Source organism: Rhyacophila brunnea, unplaced genomic scaffold (assembly GCF_057557595.1).
Source record: "Rhyacophila brunnea isolate RB1 unplaced genomic scaffold, BYU_Rbru_1.0 scaffold_3, whole genome shotgun sequence".
NCBI classification, from domain to species: domain Eukaryota; kingdom Metazoa; phylum Arthropoda; class Insecta; order Trichoptera; family Rhyacophilidae; genus Rhyacophila; species Rhyacophila brunnea.
The window spans coordinates 2,195,850-2,217,231 of NW_028232965.1; the positions used below are offsets into that span (position 1 = coordinate 2,195,850).

Sequence of the window (21,382 nt, forward strand, 5' to 3'; positions counted from 1 at the left end):
TGCTATATTCAGCCAACCAATTAGGCTACCGACACATCTACTCTTTTTCAGAAACTTTTCTACATATATATAGGTACCTACGTTATCTTGCATTTTGGTTAAATACACAATGATTAAAAATTTAATATAGTCGCATTTTATTTCTGGAAACATCTATTATATTTATATTATTATCTTGAAAATTAATTATGTGGCCACCACATTGTATAATATTACGATGTTTTAAAAGAATTGGTTTAAATCCATTGATATATAATATTAATTAATAAGTACAGCATATTATTATGTAGTCCAATGAAAAAACAGATGGTTGTGTAGGTATTAAAAAAATAGTAATTAATCGAATACATAATAATTGGATTAAATCGTCACATGGTATCAAAATGTAGTATTTTTATTTATTTAACAACAATGTCTATTGTAAAAACAGAGGTTTATAGTGATTGTTATTTATATTTTTGACCAGGTGAGATTAATTCGAGCTCAGCAACAACCGTATGTATGCTAAACAATCGGTTAAATCAACAAGAGTAATTACTAATTAATAATAGCTTGGTTCTGAAACATATAAACAAAAATTCGTTTAATAAATACGTAGGTATATCGCTTGGGAGACTAAATTTCATTTTTATTAATCTCCTGCCTTGACTCTGTAGGACGTTATTCAATTACGTATACCTTTACCAAGATATGTCGCAAATGTTCACAGAGCATTACGTAGGTATCCAAATTACGTAGCCAGTTTGTGTGCGTTACAGGCTAAATAAGTTTGAATGGCTGAAGCTACGCACGTATTCCCCCAAGAAGAGCAGGTCTGCGAGTACATATATAAAAGACACACACAGTCAGATCGTGTGTATTGCATATGTATATAACAGGTGAATATAGGTACACAGTATATTCGATTACGGGATCTACAAAGACCGACTAGTATGAGAGATGCCTTTGAAAGCTTATTAAATAGACGAGGTATCGCAGATTATACAAATCGTAACCGGAAATCAAAATGAGAACTTTGCGAGAGTTTCTCGAATGACTCATTTATCGTAAAAAAATCTCGAAAGAGACGGACTTAAAAATAATTAAATCAAACTAGTCAACTGTTATGATAGATAATACCGGTTCCTTACTATATTATAATATAAATATAGATAAGTATTTAATAATATTATTATGGTTAAATTTATTAAGTATCATATTATACCTACGACTCGATTTGACTCGCAAGATGATTTAAATTATTTAGCTTACTAATTGGTAGGAAACTATTATAATACTTTGAAATGTTAATAATAATTACAACTTTTGGATATGTGACATATTAACTGATAACTACATACTTACTCGTATAAATATTATATTTTAAATATGGTTATATTGCTTATTTCGTAGATTACATCAAAAATATTATACATCCATAACAGTTTGAATGATTTTATAAAAGTGTCAGATCACTCATACAAGATATACCTACTCGTATATAAAATATAACATTATTATTAAAGTGGATACCTTAGCAAAGTAGGTGAAAAACATGGAGACGAATTGTCAATATGCAAACTTATTGCAACGTATGGTATAATTTATTATTAAACAATAAACGACATAAATTAAAATTTATATAGAATTTTTACAACATACTTGCACTTGCTCATAATTTTTAATAAACCAATTCCTTTATACAACGAATAATTTACAAGCTGTAAGAATGCAACATTATATATATTGAATATACAAAACTTGAAAACACTTCAGATAATACCTACTAGAAAAAATCTCTTTTGAAAAAAATACGACACCCGACGGGATTTTGTATAACCACTGGTATTGCTTAAACCAATTAAGCTACGGGCATCCTATTTATTTACAATAACTTTAAGTAGTAGTTTCTACATGAAATGATTATCAAAATTGCATTATAATTATAAATGGTTGTATATAGAATGTTACGTTCTCAATAATAATTGTGAATTATTCGTGGAATAAAAGAAATGGTTTATTAAAAATTGTTAGCAAGTGCAGGTACGTTGTAAAAATTAAATACTTGGAGTACTCCATGACGTCGGTTAGTAAGTAAGGCATTTAATTAATATCTATCTTAATTTATTATGTATACTTATTTAAGCTAATACGTCGTGCGGAATGAAATTTATTTGGTTTTTCAATAGGTACTAATAAATTTTCAATTATTGCAATGCGGGTAGAAATATTTTTTCAACCATATTCATTTATATTATGTAGGTATTTGTTAACGAAGGAATTAGGTTTGTATTAGCACCCACATCGTTTAGGTGGTCCTTTTTTCAGATGCTGCCTCCATTAGCAAGTCAATGACTCAAACAAAGCGTTTCAGTGAGATAGTACCGTCAACAAACTCTCAAATATTCTGAGTAAAAAAGAGAAAGAAACTTGAATGGAGAAAACACGATCAAAAGGATTTAGTTACTATGCTGAGTTATACTTGGTATATTTATACGATAGTACCTGAAAATTAGATTAGGAAGTTTTAAAAGACAAAAGCATTCCGGTAGAATTAAATTTACGCTTGACAGGAAAGACAGATCTATATCAAAAATGAATAATATTCGAATACTTTTGAAAATTCATTTTAACTTTCTGATAAACCTTACCACGAATTCCAATGACAGTAATTAAATAATTACAGAAAAACCAAGGCTGGGAAAATCACATTATCATAATTTAATCATATTTTTGTGGTCTAATCGGCCCGCCCTGGATGACAAATCAGTTAAAGCGCGAAATATATTGTGGTACATATCGTGTACTATCACTTGATGTCACAGTAAGCTGCTGCTAAGGGAAAAAAAGTGTGTAATGTCGTTTTTCTTAGTGTTTAAAATGTTATCAGACTGATGCTCCCATCCCGTAGCACGTTTTGAACCTTTAAACGAATATTGTCAGTAATGTTGGCAAATCCGAAATCACCAGAACAACAATGAAGTCACCTCACATTGTACTGCACGGCATCGACACCTGCATGATTGGACTTTTTTATCATTTTATAATGCCTATACATTTTCTAATCGTGTCGAAATTGCGTGTTTTTTGTTTTTAGAGGTTGGCACTATGTATTCTCTATTAGAATATTGTAAATTACCTATAGTCTGCGGGTTAGGTTCTGTTCAAAATATAATTGAATTTACAGACTCGTTACTAAGTTACTCCATCATTGAATTTATAGAGATCGTGTTCGTTCAAAATACTCTGCAAAATTATGACACCATTGACTAAATTTGTCGCCGTGACAGCATGACAGTACGCGATATGCATCTCAATATAATCATAACTTTAGTGTATATTAGGGTTACCTGTAAAGATTGTCTATAAGATTACATACAATATATTAAGTCTGAATATAAATTTTTCGTTATGTGTCTAGTTGTCAACTAAATTTAAGGTAAAATATTTCATACTGCGTATCTAATTTCCATTAAATTATTTTCAGATGGTTGTATTAATTTTCTTATTAAGTAAGTTAACACTATTTTTCGGGTTTGAAATCATAATAATTAGTTAAAGCATATTAATATATTGTTTTTTTCCAATGTGTTTTTGGACTTATTGCATGAACCTAATGATTAGGTAAATAGTAGTTACAACAGAAGAGATGTAACCATTTAACCATGCGCAAGAAATAGTCAGGGCCGCTTTTAATATTTTTAGAATTTTTAGATTCTTCAACTAAAAATAACGAAAATTTAACGTACGATTATTTCGTAATAATTACTAAATTTACCAATGTGAAATCATGAAAAGCTTCCGTCAAATAGTTGTTATATGTATATAAATAAATAATATTAAATAGTGCCATGAATAAAAATTACCATTTATATATCTTCTTCACAATTTTCTACAAAAGTTCATGGTTAAATTCGATCAAAGTTAATATTGTATCAGCATTAAGTCAGAGCTTACCTACATGATATTATGTAACTATTTCGAACATATTGTGTGCGAATAAATAAAGTAAACCGCATGCAGTCTAGTGGCCGCTTCTTTTCGCTATTAACTAGAAATTATGCTACGACCAGCGTGCTAAGAAAAGGTTGCACATAAAGAAAGAAATGTAATCCTAATAAAATTAAAAACAAAGACGGTAAAAGCTCTAGAGAGCACTGATTCTAGTTTACATAGCTTCTTTTTACCATTTCTACTCCAAGACAAAACTTTAATGGATTCTTATGCCATAAAAATATTGATATTTCTATAAATGTTAATTATGGTTTTTAATTAACTATTTTTTTATTCAACGAATGTAACATTTTTTATTGACTATACATTAATCATTTATAAAATACTTCAGAAACAAATTTATTTAAAAAATATATATATTATGCCAAGCAGGAGTAGAACCGTTGTGTAGATAGCTGAATTGGTAAAGTATATTTACCGGAATCCGATGGATGTGGAAGGGTACAAGTAACCCAAAACATTCTGATTTGATACGTTGCTATGAAAATAATACAAAATTTTATATATAACATTTAATTTCTTGAATGTTATCCAATGTTAGGGATAAAATGTTTATAATTTTTCACACAAAGCAGTCAGGTATGGATTGATTCTTATCCAACTATATTATTACATTAAGACGATACATCACTGAAACGGCAAATAATTTTAAACTATAGACGCGACGAAATTTTGGACTCGCTGGCATTCGAAAAGAGAACGTCGAGCTGGGAACACGTCAATTTGTTTCGTGATGGCGACGGGGGTATTAATTCTTTAATCGTGTAAAGATAACTAAAAACGTTACCCATTTACTTGAAAAAGAAAACATGTCAATAAATATATTATTATTGTTACTAATATAACAATAAACAGAACATTAAATGGACGCATGTTGGATTTATATGATAAATTATATTTCGTTTGGCATGCGTCATTTGCACCCGCGACCCGCAATCCGCGCATCGCCTAGCCACGATATTTTTAGACCGTGCCTCAACTGAGGTATAGCCTTAAAATGCATCAATGAGAATTTTTTTTTGTTCTGTCTGTTAAATCTTCAGCATTCTAAATATTTAATAAACTTATGCACTTCTATATATAAGAAAATGAGGTTGTTTTACACCTAAGCTAATCGTTCCAAAGTTTAAAAAAATATTTTGAAATTGGAATACAATAAAAACTTCCGTAAAATTACGTAATTTACCTTGTATATTTAGTTGTGTGTAGCGCAATATGTAACGATTATTGTGTCGATTTGTTTTCCAGTGAAGTTATGATCGCCCAACGACATTGAATGGGATAGCTCTCCTCCGCCGTCGGCCGAAGTCCCGGTTGGCTGGGACATGCCAACGCGGATCGATACACCTGGAGCGAGAGAGACGCGACTATAACAACCATACCTCAGCCAGCCGGCAAGACTGGGACGGAGCTATCGGGTCCTCCTTACACGGGTAACATGTAATCAATCCCTCAAAACAAAGTCAATGTCGACAATACTCAGGGAGTAAATACATCGCTGAATAATTGCTCAATTATACATCATTTTTCCATACTAATTCAAAAGAGTTTTTTATATTTATTTTTCAACAGGTTTAGTTACTTTGCAGAAATTCATTTTCAATTTATTTATATAAATTTTACGCTGTATTTACCACAACATAGTATGAGGTAAATACAATTAAATTTTTATAGATTATAATACGTACTATTTTTCTGATATTATGAATTATTTATCTTGGGATCATGGTAAAATTTGATGATTACACCATGTTTAAAGTAATTATTATTAATTTAAAGACACAACTGTTTGGTAGAATTTTTACAGTAAGTATTTGAAAACCGACTTAGGATTTTTAATGTGTTGTTTTGTGATACATTACATCGAATTAAGCATTTAAAACGGACGTAAAAGACACATTGGCAAACAATGAGTTATGTATGCGTTTGTATAGTTAAGTTTAGACTGATATCGTAAATATCCGAAAACTGTGGGAGCAAAAGTTATTCTGTGATGAAATTCAAATTGATCTGATAATGTAAAAATATTCTGAAAAACTAAGGCTTACGCACTTTTGGTTTAGTAATCTCGACATAATTTATTTGTTTTAGATACTAGTCAAAGTTTTCTTTTATTTTATTGCATGAATGTTTTATTATTACAAAGTCGTATGAGATGTAATACTCATTAAATGCTATAATTATAGTAATGGACTTAATAATTTTTACTTCTATTCCTACTTATAAATATAGAAATTTATCATCTATATATTTTATCTGGCTATTGAAAACGATAGAAAATTACTTTTACACTTTTTTGTTAAATAACTGTCGAAAAATAATCTATCTACTTAATCTAATCTAAAGATAATCTTATTATATTATATTATAACACTAGTGGGACTATGCCTCCTATACCCGTAGCCACCAACTACACGTATAAAACGACAACATACACTGATGCAATTTTTATTTTATAGTATCTCGAAAAGTAGATTGACAACAGATATGTTTTTTTTTTAATTTTCCAACTAGAAAGCGTATCACATCGTTAGTATAATTAACAAAACGTTAGTTATTTTCAAGAATATTGTATCGGGAGTCGAGACCCCAGGTCTCGAGTAGGTACATAACGGAACCAAATTGTTCGAGAATGTATTGTCACCACGTCATGTATACAGAATTTAAAGTTTTATATTAAGTATATAAAAATAAGTATACAGGAAGTAGGCTAAAATTGAGCGTAAAACGTGACATAAAACAAGACACAAAAGCTTGATATTAAAACTTAACACAAAAACTTCATAATAATATAAGTTGTAAATTTACCATAATATATATTTATATATTATATGTAAAGTAAACTCATAAAAACTTACATTTTATATATTTATTTATTATTATTATGAATTATAATTAGGGAATCCAATCCCGGGATCCCGGGATCCCTAGCTATTTTCGATACCTATGAATCCCGGGATTGGTAAACATAATCCCGGGATTTCGGGATTGATTTTTGTCTTGATTGATTGATTGATTGATCAATTTTTATGGAAAATAAAATAAAAGCGAAAATAAAACAGAAAAAATACTTTTAATAAAAAATAACTACATTAGAAATAAACTGAGTTTGAATGAAGTTTGATTTATACCCATGTGTAGGTTGCCGATTCATTTTATTTTTTCACATAAATTATTAAAAATGGAAAGATTGGAAAAAAACAATGATTTGCACTTTTAACAAAGTAATTCCACCATGATATCATACGTTTTACAGCAGTTTCATATTTGGCTGACTAATTAGATTTATGAAGCGGAAAGGCCATAAGTACGCCATGATTATTTCCTTTACTATTTTAAATCTCGCTAATCCATTCATTAAGTCTTTACTATCAGAAACAGCAATCTCCTATTAAATTTACATTATTATTTATATTACAATATTATTTACTCCAATAAACTTGTGTATTTCCAAGATTGAACGTAGGTTTTATTTTGAAGAGAAAATAAACTTACCTACAATTATTAAGAACAACCATCATCACAATATCCGCAAACGGAAACGACGAAATTCATGCACAAATGAGAGATTGCATTGTATAAAAAATAGTAGGCCAATACAGTTAAAAAATAAACATTACTTTTAATATAAATAATATGTAAGTATATAATTGTATACGTCGGTCCTTAATGTTTATGCGTCACATAATATTATCGCACTGACCTCACAAAGATATGCATTTGGCTAGAAACACGTTGAAAAATAGACTCTCAAGAACTATATTGTAATTTTTAAACGTTTTGTATTCTTAAAACATTTTTTTTTATTTTCTCCTCATGAAAATCTACTCGGCACGTCAGAAAGTCGAAAAATAATATTTGGGAAATTTTGGCACGCATACATAAAAAGATTCGCCAACCCTGCGCATAATATAAATAATACGTCTATACATATTATGATAAGGCGCAGTGTGGTAGACCCGTGGATTAGAATGCTTTACGAATTGACGTAGGACAACCTGCGAGGGTGTAGGAGCCTACCTGTCTGTAAATTAGCTTCGTCTCAGGAACACGTGTAACATTTTGCTCTAGGGCGAGATCACTCATTTAGGCATTTATTAGGTTACTACTAAATACAACCTCAGATGAACTCTGTTCGAGACGTATACCTAATGCGAACAGTATTAATACCTAACTTTAATCTATTCGGATAACTTTGAATACTCAGTGTTACTGAAATGAAATTTTCTCTTTGGTTATTTATTTTGATTTATAAAAGTTTTCTTTAAACATATATTTATGAAAATATTCTGTTAAAGTTTTACTATGCTTTATAATATTATGTTAACAAATAAAGAGAAAGCATTTTAACTGAAAATTAAACTAATAGATTATAATTCATTTCAGCATTAAATGAGTGACACATTTTAATATGTATCTTTTGTTGGCAAAACAAAATAATATAGCGATAATATTTGTCAGCATTTCCTCAATCATAACTAGATAAGTAGGGTATGTTATGATTGGTAATTGCGATATTATGTCTTGTAATATACTGTATTTGTATAAATTGGAAGGACAATGCAAAAATCTTCACTCAACCCATCGAGTCCGTCATGCGATGTAGTAAACCACCACTTCACTCGAATCAAGTTTCTCAGTTCATTAATATAATGAATCTCTTGATCACATCGATTTCACCAGTACATCCGCGATTATAATCTCCCGTTATTATCATTATTATTGTATTCAGTGTATACTGTATATGGATCCCGGACTATTTTCGATACCTATGAATCCCGGGATTGGTAAACATAATCCCAAAATTTTCGGGATATTTTTTTTTAACAATTTTTATGGAGAATAAAATAAAAACTAAAATATAACAGACAAAATTACTTTTAATAACATATAATGACATTAGAAATAAACTAAGTTTGAATGAAGTTTGATTTTATTACCCATGTGTTGCCAATTCATTTTATTTTTTCACACAAATTAATAAAAAAGATTCATAAATAAATAAAACTGTTTTACACTCACATTATTATTTATATAACAATATTATTTACTCCATTAAACCTATTTATTTCCAAGATTGAACGTGCACAATATTAACAATAAATAATGTCTTAAATAGTATAAATTTAATTATACTAGATTTATTTTTGACCGATTTTATCAATGTTTTTTGGATATATAAAAATATAATATTAACTATCGAAAAAATGCCAATCCCGGGATCAAAAATTTGGCTCGGGATTGAATTCCCTAATTGTAATGATCAATAAACGCTCTTCCAAACATTCAGGCAACATCGACCTTTCTCCACCTCATCATCGATCACCAAAGATATATTTCTTACAATAAGCTGATGATCTAAGCTTTATGCTACATCGTTTTGTATTTATTTCATGGATTATAGTTTAATGAGTAGTTCTAGAATGAATTTTATAATAAAACAGAAACCGTTCAATATTATCTAAGAATCCATTTATTGATTTTTCTGCGTACGTATTACCTAGTTACTGTAACACTGTGATCTCAAATCGTCCAATGTAGTAGGTTACATATTAGCATAATATGTATATGAAGTTTGTGTTATGTATATCTTTTGTTTCAGTTTCCTTTGACGGTTTCTTAATGATACAAATACAACGATAAAATACTATTCACTTGAGAACAATCATACATAATAATGTAGCCTGTTTTTTACAATGCTTAAGAAAAAAAAATAAACACTCTTGAACGTTAATTAAGAGACGGCCTTTTAAAATAAAAAAAGAAAGACAAATACCTACTGAAAGTTATTTGAGTTAAAAATTAATTAATTCCCTTTGTTCGTCTTGATTAATCTGAGGAACGATAACTCAGATTTCTTGGTGCTTATAAATTAGAAAAAAATATGTAGGATGTAAAAAGTGTTTAAATGTATTTTATACGTAAAAATGTTTGAATTTTTAAAACACTGAAGTAAATAATTCGAAAATTATTATCGTCAGACTCATAGCATCTTGCTTCCTGGAAACGTTTACGTCAAAAAAGGAAAGGAAGGATTCATCAAAGACTTGAAATAAAGTGAAAGGTCAGTTGTTATTTTTAAAATATTAAAAATAGAATGAACCTAACTACTTGCATAACGAACAATGTAAGATAAATTTAGAAAAAAATCTATATCCTTTCTGATTAATGGTTAATAATTATTAAGTACCTATAGATTTATTGGAAAACATGTGTTTATTAATGATTTTTCCACTCAAAGTAGATACTTAACTAAAGGTGCGAAGTAATTAAAATGTAATAAAACAAGTCATTTTGTTGTGATTGCGCTATTAAAAAGTGAAGAAAAGATGTTGTAAACATAAATATACAATTAACTAATTATTAATGTTCTATAATGGACCATGTGACAATTGCTGGATACATGTAGTGATCCAATTGTACACAAAAGGGAGGCCTAAAGGCCACTTACTAGATAGCATACGACATAGTTAAGATCTGCAGAGGTACGTTAATGATGATGATTTCATGATTATTTATTTATATACAATATCTGCGCATCTATTCTATACAGATGACTGCTATCGGCAGCTATCGAGGGTAGTTTTGTATCGAAGAATTAGCACTTATTGTAACAATTACAATAAGTTAGTTGTAATTGTTACAAGTTACAATACGTGCTATGTTTTAACAGCACCTTTTTTGGGTGTGCTAAATTTTAGAGCGAGATAAACAGTTTTGACTGTTTAGACGGCTAACTTATTTTCACATGCTTTTAGCTGTCGATAAGTGTGTATAGAATAGATGTGCTGATTATTATTTTGGAGTTTTTATATTATTGTCATGGATATAATAGTACAGAAATACAAGATTTAAACACAATAATATTATAATACAAGAACATAAAGTGTGTCCGTTTGAGTGTTTCGAATAAAGTTAAATTCAAATTTTCAAGCAAATTCGCGCTAAAAAATAAAAAAAAGTCGTAGGTATTACTCGTCTAAGGTTTGTATTGTATTGTTTTCCATTTTCCCATAATTTAGCTGTTCGTTTTTTAAATTCATCCAAGATCTTTCGACTTCTAAATACTTTCTTTGAGATCGACGTGACTCGGGAAAAACTCGCCGATCAAGGGGCGACTCTTTGGGCCTGCCGCCCGTTCAAACCGACGGGATATTACGCGTATTGAAACGTCTTTCGCGAGCTCCATCTGAAGCGGCTGGCTGGAGAGGCCCCGCCACTTGGCCCGATTGTCGATTCCTCCACTCGCCCTTGACGCGCTCCAGTGACGTCACCAGGTAAACGATGAAGTCGGCCCCACTAAAGCATCCCGCTCTTTGAACATGCGAGAGAATTTCTCGACTGATCTAATAACCAAAGTTGTATCGTTCGTATCGTAGTAATTTGATAATTACACATATTATTTATAATGTAATGTTTTAAGTATTAGCTAATGAAGCTATACCGTATGGCGTATTTTGTTTACTTGGAAAAATGTGGTGTTAAAGAGAATATTGATTTTTTATTATTTCTTGAAGTTATACTTCTTTAAGCGCGTTTGGAAAATTAGATCAGAGTGTATTTTTGGCGTGTGACATGTAACACATAATTTATTTTTTCACACAAAAAAACACACTCGATTGGATTTGAACCAACGATTGTTCGGTTATCAGCCGAACGCACAACCATTACGCCACAGAATGATACTGCAATAGTGACGATTATATAGTATAATATTATAGTATATAATTCTTCCGTTGCTAGGCAGCAAATTTATTATTGTCGGCCATTTGCAATTCCTTACGTAAACAAAATATTAAACGTCATAGTGGCAGTTGTTACTTTAGAAATAAAAACAACGATAAATAATTATATAATTTAGTAATATAAGTTAAAGTGTATAGAAATAAACCAACGGCGTTCCAATAAGCGGTCCTTTTTCTTGAGTGTGTAATTTAACAAGATAATTAAGAGCTAGTCGAAGAATCTAGTTTATCACAAGTTTTTTTTTTGCTTTGTTACGCCAAAGAAGTATAACTTCTAACGCGCGTAGATTTGTACACACACCGATTTAAAAAAAAATATATATAATAATAATATGCATTTAAAAAATAACATTATTTATATTTAGCACTATCTGTAACACTTTTAAAATGTTATTTATTAGGTGATATTTTTGAAGTTATACTTCTTTTGGAACGTAGTGAAATTGAGAAACTATTTAAAAAAAAATATAAGTAAACGTAGTTTTGACCATTAGTCGCATAAAAAAAGGAGGAAATTCACAAAGCGAAACAATATTTCACCAATAACAATAATCCTTTCTCTTGGCTATTTTCATTGCGCAAGACGTTATAATATTTTAGATCTGTCAAATAAAGTATGATATTACTATTGAAATAAAATTGTCGTTTTAATTGACCCATATTAATAACATCAAATATAAGAGAATATTATATTTGATGTTATTAACTGTTACTTACTATTATATCTGAATATATTAACAATAAATACTGTTAAGTATACCTACTTATCTTAAAATATTGTTTAGTTAATTTAACCGCAAAGAAGAACAATATAATAGCCCTTGCAGAAATGGCCAACTGTCTTGTGTGGGTAAGGTACAATATTAAAATTGACCTCTACTTATAGACTATTTTATAGTCTCAGCACTGTACACATCGATTGTGTGGGTCACTTGCCGTTAGGGAAAAAATGTATTGTAATGTAATGTATATAATATTACCGTTCAATAATTTCGCAAAAGAAGATTTGGAGAACTTGGGGAAAAATTGCTCGAAAAATGAAATTTCTTGAATTATTCTTCGGTAAGCATTTTTGGTTGGAAGAGGTACCTAAATAAAAAGGGCTCTCGGAGTTTCTCAAATTCTCCGTTATTGAAGTTATACTTCTTTTGAGACATTTAGTATAGGGTGAAATTGTGAGTTACGAAACACCGTTACGAAAGCGCGACATAATTTAAACTTAGTAATATAAGTTAAAGTGTATAGAAATAAACCAGTGGCTCTCTAATAAGCGGTCCTTTTTCTGAGTGTGTAATTTAACAAGATAATTAAAATAGTAATAGTAAATAATATTAATAAATACGGAATGAAGCAAAAAGATAATTTTAAACCAGCGGCACTCCAATAAGACGCATAACTTCTAACACGCGTACATAAGTATACACACCGATTTTTTTTTATTTTGAAAGAAAAATAATAATTCGCTGATTAAATTTCATGAACTCACAATTTATATAGCAGTAATTTTATTTTACTCTTATATTTATTACAATTCATGTCGCAAATAAATTGTAAGTTTATAGTTAAAATAAATTGCCAATAAGCGGAGCATAGATAGACTTACATGCAGTGGAGCGTATAAATAGTACCAGACGTTTTTATGAAACATTCACCTGAGATATTGGGTCCGTGCGCTGGATCAGATACTTATTGAAAAAATAACATGCATTTTTTATGTCTAGCTTCGTGATCAAATTCGCGACTTATGGTTTTAGAGTGGGAAATGATGGTAACTTTAGTGTAAGTACTTTTTCTTAAAAATATATATATATAGATACATAGTTCTTGCCAAAGCATTGAATATAATATTTTCAATTATTTTTCGATTATGCTTACTTAATTGCAGGATACTAAGTGAAATTGTCTTTCAATAAACAAGTTCATTAAACTTATTACTCAGACTAATCTATTTTTTGCCATTATTTATTAATAAATCTATGCTTTACTTTAATATGTTTCTGAAACAATCAATCATCGAGCGTCGAAAACTTTTCTCTTGACAACTTTTAGATTAGTACGAATCCAAAAATACAACGACGACGGGTCACATCAAGAAAATCAATAATTTTATTACGAATATTGAAAAAATGGAATAATTTTTCCAAGACCTTATAATTAAATAAACCAAATTTAATGATGTTATAGATGAAAAATGGTATGTGAGTTGCTAATTTATGGAAAGGGGATAATATTATAATGTAAGGGTACAATTAAAATAAATTTATTTTCAACTATGACTCATGCATAAATCATATTAAAAATAAAATAATCGTAAAACTACTGCTAGAATAACGTATCATTCTAATGAAAAAAACACCACAATGGAAAGAATATGAAATAATACGAATACTAATCAAGATAGAATAATATTAAAATTATTATGTTAAATTTATTTCATTGATCATTCAAACACACACACACACACATTAATGAAGACAATAATGAATGATAATATGAAATCTATACGCCTACTCATGCTGAAAAAAATAATTTTATCATTATACCAATCATGGAAAAATAAGAAATGTGGTCCTGAAAACGGCAAGACATCTACGAATGACAACAGAAAACTCCTAGCGAAATGAAAACGCATTTTCCGAGAGAAACCTAGCGACGATTAAACGAAGCTGTTGTAGCCGAGAAACTTACCTTTCGCTTGCGATGGAGCTGTTGCGCGACATCGATTTTGGCGACATCTCGAAGTCGGAATCGGAACGGTAGAGGAAGCTTTCGCGGCGCTGCGGCAGGTTCTGCAGGACGAGGCCAGCCGAGGGGGACGCGGCGCCCTCCAAGGGACTCCGCCCGCCGACGCCTGAGCCATTTTCCACATCGAAACTGTTGAGGAAAACAAAAATATATATTAGACGTTACAGTATATAGTTATTACGTTTATTTAAATAATTATTAAGTGTGTTAATAAAAAAGAACACATTAATTACATTCGAAACAGTTTTATTAACGCGATTGATTTTTTTGAATCAAACAATAATGTTAATGTTTATGATTTTGTTTTATAATAATTAATAATTGTTTTTAGTTTAAAGTTAATCATACTTAGGTAAATCATAATTTCAGTATGTGTACAAGAGACCATTTTATTTAAATAACCATTTCAATTATTTAGTTTAATATAATAGCCAACTAAAATATTATTTAACTAACGGACAGGTTATTTCATTAAGTATATTGTACTTGTAGCATAATTTACATTTTCACAACTGTTTTATATTTCAGACATTTTAACATTAATTATTGATTTTCAGAGTTTGTACGAAAGGTACCTATTTAAATTTTATATTGTGGTCGAAGAATACAATATCGTATATTTATTAACACATAAGTTAAACAATTTATTTGATTACGGTTTGTATTTTATTTATAATTTTATGTTATCGTATGATGAAGGAAAATACAAATGAATTCTTACAAATAATTATAAATAAACGAGAAACGTATATTTGAATAATTATCATTTTTTTCCATTTAAATTAAAACAAGTAATCAATACTGTACGGATGCTACTGGCTTATATATTCTTACAACTATCTCGTTGGTGAAATGCAGATATATATCTAAATGAGCTTTTGAATAGAGTTACGATTGTAATCAACGAAAAATAGACAGAGAACGAAATTAAACAAAATACAAAACCAACAGATTATTTTTTTGAAGCAATGCAATTAAATCTATAAATTAAAGGTTACCTACTTATTTTATAAAAAAAGACCTTAGAATTAACGTGTGATTCGCTAGTTACATACAAGGTAATAAAATATCGAAGATGCGACCTTAGGCGTTAAGGTTTATATAAGAAAAAAATTCGCATATTTTATACTGAGAAAAATTATGTTTTGAATACTATTTTTAAGAAACCTACTAAGTCATCAGATCATCAGTAATATTTATAAAACAAAATTATATTTTAGTTACCTGCGTAAAGATTACATAGGTCAAAACAGTCGAGCACTTGTAGGCATACTTTAAAGTATCTTAAAGGCCATTGCATACTATAACTCCTTTTACATGTTAATATTTTAATGTTGCTTTAGCAACGATGTATTTTTTGGCTATACTGAGATTAGTATAGTAATAAAAAATGATTGTAGCGAACGCAATTGCTTTTTATATGGAAATAAATACAGGTAATAAACATTTATATAAACACGCAGAGGTACACGTTGTTAGCATATTATATACTATTAATAATTTATAATCTATCGTAACCTATAATCAACGTAACCTGTTCCATGATGTCAAGACATGTTACATGGGTTGTTGAATATGTTGTACTTTAGCAAAAGCACTTTACAAATAGCTAGTAACGTGTTCCTATAACACATTTTTTTTTCAAAATACTATCGTATCGTCAAAATGCGAATACTGGGATATTATTTATCATCCAGTTACAAATGTAGGGCTTCTTGCGGACTTCCTGGGTCTTTTCTAATGTGACGGTATTAAAAATTCTCTATTACTCCTTAGTTAGAAGCCGGCTTGAGAGTGGGTCGATTGTTTGGGCCCCGCATCAGTTGAAATACGACCTTATGGTGGAGCAAGTTCAAAAGAAATAAATTTTGAGACTTATTTACTTGAGATTGTATGGATACTATCCATGGCTTTACCCAACTGGCTTCCTCTTAAGGATGTTTACATACTCTAGTTTAAACACTAGACGATATATTTATAGTTGGCGACGTATTTTTTCCAACTTATGCGCGGTGAAAATAATAATTCCGCCATTCTTGGTAGAATTGACCTGTCTATCCAGATAACTGTCTTACAAATCGGGAGCATTAGTTGTTTGTTCTTCCAAGGTGCAACACTAACCTGCCATTTTTAATGCACATTGGGAGGGCAATAACTCTGTTCAACCAAATCACTTGAGATATTGACATATTCCATAGTTTTATAAATTCTTAAAATAGGGTCTGCTCAACCCCTTCTGTGTACTTCTTTGTATCTAATTTATAATTTTTGTGTACACACTTTTTTACTGTTTAATAACTTAATACTGATCTATTTTTTTTTTAAATAATATATATATTATAACACTATTTTATTAATATTTCTTTATTTCTAAATTTCATGTTGTGATCTTTTTAAATTATTAATTTGTAATGTTCACTAAATATACGAAAAAATAAATAAAATTTGAATTTAAATTTAAATTTACATATGCGATGGGTCTCTCCATATAGTTTATAAAGGAATCCTACAGTAGGCACTCGGCTTTAACGTCGGAAGAGATGGGTGTACGACGTTAAAAGGCACAGAGCCTGGGATAAAGATGATGATTGTGCAGTTGGCTATAGATCTGAATGATTTGTATCATCCGCTTAAGGTTATGAATTATAACGTGAAACGATTATAATATCACTGAAGATGATATAGGTACATAATTAATTAGCAAAGTCAGAATTATTGCATATAAATGATTGATGTACATTAATTGCTGGAGTAAAAGTTCATAAAGACTGATTTTGCATGAAAGAAGAAATGAGTCTACTCTTAGCCGGTAAACGTGACAAATTTGAATGCAAATTCTACGAAAGCAAATTGCACAAAGTGTATCCGAAATAAATTGTCTCTGGTAAGAAACATTTCCATAGGAAATAAAATTATTCTACACGTTTTTGCTCGATTTCAAACAATTCGCAATCTATTTTTGGGGCAACTGGAAAATATGCAGCGTCAAAAATTGTAGATTTCATTTTTGATTGAAACGAAAGATATCAAATAAGAGCCTATGCAAACATCTGATATTCGTTTGTTTGTATCGACTTCATTTTTAGTGATACTCACTGTCTCATCATGCCTGGTGTTTGACAAAGAATCTACGCTTTCAAAGCAAGCCTCATAAGCATACCGAGTATTTTAATATATACAAAAGAAGTGAAATATTATGAAACAATGCAGATATTTTATCAGATTGACACGACTAAGCAATTAAATTTTATTTCTAAATAATAAAATGGTTTGTTACAATTATATTATTTATTACTAAACTAGAATTAAATTTCAAGACACATATACGGCTATAATATTATAACTATCGATCGAGGGTATTTGATTTGAGTTTGAATTTTGAGTTTGAATTTAAATTCTAATGGATGTGTATTTTGTACTATTTTATTTGAGTCGTTTTTTGCGACCCAAGTTTCAGGCACTATGCGCAATGGTAAATACACACTGAAAACGAATACATTTATTTCAAAATTACATAATAAATTAATACAATAAAGTATGTAAAAACTTTATTACCTATCTATAAGGTCAAGGATTCAGTGTAAAAATAAATAAAATATATCAAACAAATTATGAATAGTTGAAGTGTTTGTAAAAAACCTTACCTAATAGATAATTATATACCTAATCACTAATAATATATTCAATAGGTGCATAAATAGTCATTACTAGGAAAAACAATCGCACTGGGTAACGTATTGGGAACTTGGGTTGCAAAAAACGACTCAAAATGTATACTTAGAACGAAACTTAAATCCATTAAAATCTATTATATATATTTATTTTCAAACTATATTATTCATAGTACCGTATAACATCAGAATAATAGCTAACTAACGCACGTACCTACTTAATTATTTATAAAAAGTAAATATTTTAAATTACTAAAAAAATATGAAAAATAAATAGATGAGTGTCTTTACAGTTGTAAATATAAAAATTAATTACCTAACTACGTAAATATTAGATCCAGTTCAAATAATTATGCTACTATTTTAACCGTAAATATCGACATAATCGTCTAACTTGAATGGTTAATGAAAATTGGATACAGGTACATTACGATAAATAGAATTTTTGTTATTGTTTTTTTAAAACCAGTTAAGTGTATAATTTAATAGTATATTATAAATAATCGTGATGGTCAAACGGTAAAGTATTCGATTATGAAGAATTAAGTTTGGAGTTCAATTTCCAAGTCTAGAAAACTTACATATTATTTTTCAAGTATTCACCTTATTGGTTATCATGCATTGATCGTAGAAAAGAAACCTCTTCATGAGGCGGCCAAGGTCCACATCGAATTGTACAGCCAATAAAAAAAATGTGTTACGATTACATAGTCGGCAGACAGTCCGTCGTTGAAACCATTGCGAAGTTTATATCCCGAGTCCGATACACATGCCATACCTAAGTATTGTTTTATCATTGTATGTTTGGTCCAGAGCCTTGATGGATTGGGAGAATGGCTAACAATCATTCCTCGTTAAACGTATTATAATATAAACACCACTGTGTGGGTTATGCTCTACTTTGCTTGTTAATTAAACTGGTGTTTACGTGGTATAACTCCATTATAATGGTTTGCAAATAGAGTTTTGTTGTTAATTCTACTTAATCTGAGTAATATAATGTTTATATTTATATATAGGTATTGTTATGTTTAAATAAACTTAACCATCAAGCATACATAACACCAAACTGCATTCGTATGGCAACCCCATTTCGCAGTATGTTTATATTATTTGTATAGTCGACCGTTTCGAAGAAAGGAAATTGCTGTCAATATCTCGGATAAAGTAAAAATATGAAATAACCATGGAAAGTAATTTACTTTATTACAAAAATATATTTGGATAAGGAATAGTTATTATATAGTTAATTAATAACGTAACGACTTTCATGAAAATATAAATTATCAAAAATATAATCATGACTCCTCAAACATTATCCAATTTATTTATTACAGTTTGAAAGGGTTTTATTCGTACGAAATAAAAACAGGTCATTGAGAGATAAATAAATAATGAATCGTGAATCATGAAAATTGTATAAGTTTTGTAGGAGCAACATTTAAATATTCATTAAATTAATTATTGAAGAAACACAATTTAACTCTGTATAATTCATTCATTAAAATATTGGAAATATTTTTATCAGAAAAATCCTATAAAAATATTGTCCTTAATGGGATTCCAAATAATATTTTTCTCTTTCCTGTCTCAATGGCTCATTATATAAAATAAACTACCGATCCAACTATCATTCTTAAAAATACTTTAAATAATTACTTCATGCTTCTGATGTTTCAAATTCACTCAAGAAACGGATACCAACTTTATTATTATAAATCAATTTTTGATATTTATTGGAAAAAGAGAACTCTCTAATAATGACATTCTTTTTATAAATTAGAATCTTACTTGAAGATTGATCATGATCACCATGGAATTGGTATTGTGATAATATTAGGGAACAGCCTACTTCAGTTTTCTCTATCCTCTGCAATATTTCGGGTAGGTGCTATCGATTGGTTTGTTAATTTCTTCACTTGGACACTCCAACTATTTGGTTTTTTTTTAAATGATTCTACCGAGGCTTTCACTGCGACTCGTTGTCATATCGCTTCTTCTCATCTTGAGGAGGATCTACCAATCAGGCTCTCACTCCAATTCTGTTAAAGAACTTTACAATTTTGCCAAGCTCCTCCATCTTACCCACCGCCAGGGCACCTTTCAATTCATCGACACTCTCAAAGCTATCCGCAATTTGCAGCTGTACTCTGTGTCGTTCATATTTATGCCATTGTATTGCTATATGTACAGATAAGTTAAGTGTATGAACTAGTATTATAAATATATAAGATTATATTTTTTGATCATAATACCTCCAAAAATTTGTTTTTTTGTTTGTTTGTTTTTTTTTTTAAATAATATATTTAAACGTTAATTTTATCGAACATACATAATTTTGAAAATACTTCTGAGAAAATATATTATAATAACTAATAGAAAAAAATCTTTTTGAAAAAAGTAAGACACCCCGCAGAAATCGAACCTGCATATCTTAGGTATCGCGCCCACCGCACATAGTCCACTATGCTAAAGGAGTCATACTTAAATACGACAAATTTTAACTATTGGCCTTTTTAATACTCACTGAAGCGCTTTATAAATTGAGTTACTATTTGGCAATCGGCTTTTGTATTTTAAATAAAAGTAGCTATTACTTTAATTACTAACCGACGTCACGGATTACTCCAAGATTTTTTGTTGTAACTTGCTTGAACTTGCTAATAATTTTTATACTATTTTTTTTATTCAACGAATAATTCACAAGATTTAAGAATGCAACATTCTAATTATTGAACATACATAATAATATCGTTAGTAAATTACTACCCACCTAATGAATTATTATAAAGAAACACATATAAACACAATTTAAAATGCATTATTACATAGGTAGACTACGGTAGAATTAATAACGAAACTATGTTAATTCAAGCTCAATTTATTATGTATCTATTTTAAACTAAGGCTTCCATTCGCTCAAGATAATAAATAATATGGAAAATTAAACTAATTATGTAAGCGCGGGAAACTTATTTATAGACATAAATTTATAATTTATTTGTCGAACTTTGAATTTAAATACATCGGCAGCCGCGTACGTGTAAATTTTCCGTGTTGCTCTAGATAGGTACTAATAAGAAAAAGTTTTGATTGCCTCCTGGGGATGGGTATTAGTACTGAGGGAGCGTCGAAGGTTGGCTGGCGTGACATTGTGTAAACATGTGGAAATATGTTCAACAACCTGCCGACTGATCCGAGATGGAAAATTATTCAGGCGTTTTCCAC

General features: G+C 29.6%; 1 protein-coding gene across 7 annotated transcripts in view; it reads right to left on the bottom strand.

Moving 5' to 3' along the window:
- The window catches only part of dnc (phosphodiesterase dunce), an 847,926-nt gene that overhangs the window by 231,977 nt on the left and 594,567 nt on the right, over window positions 1–21,382 (bottom strand). For all 7 annotated transcript variants that reach the window (XM_085953045.1, XM_085953044.1, XM_085953046.1 and 4 more), the window contains one exon: window positions 14,427–14,612. In XM_085953045.1, the coding sequence (XP_085809171.1) occupies window positions 14,427–14,612 (186 nt within the window). The remainder of the gene's footprint in view (window positions 1–14,426; window positions 14,613–21,382) is intronic.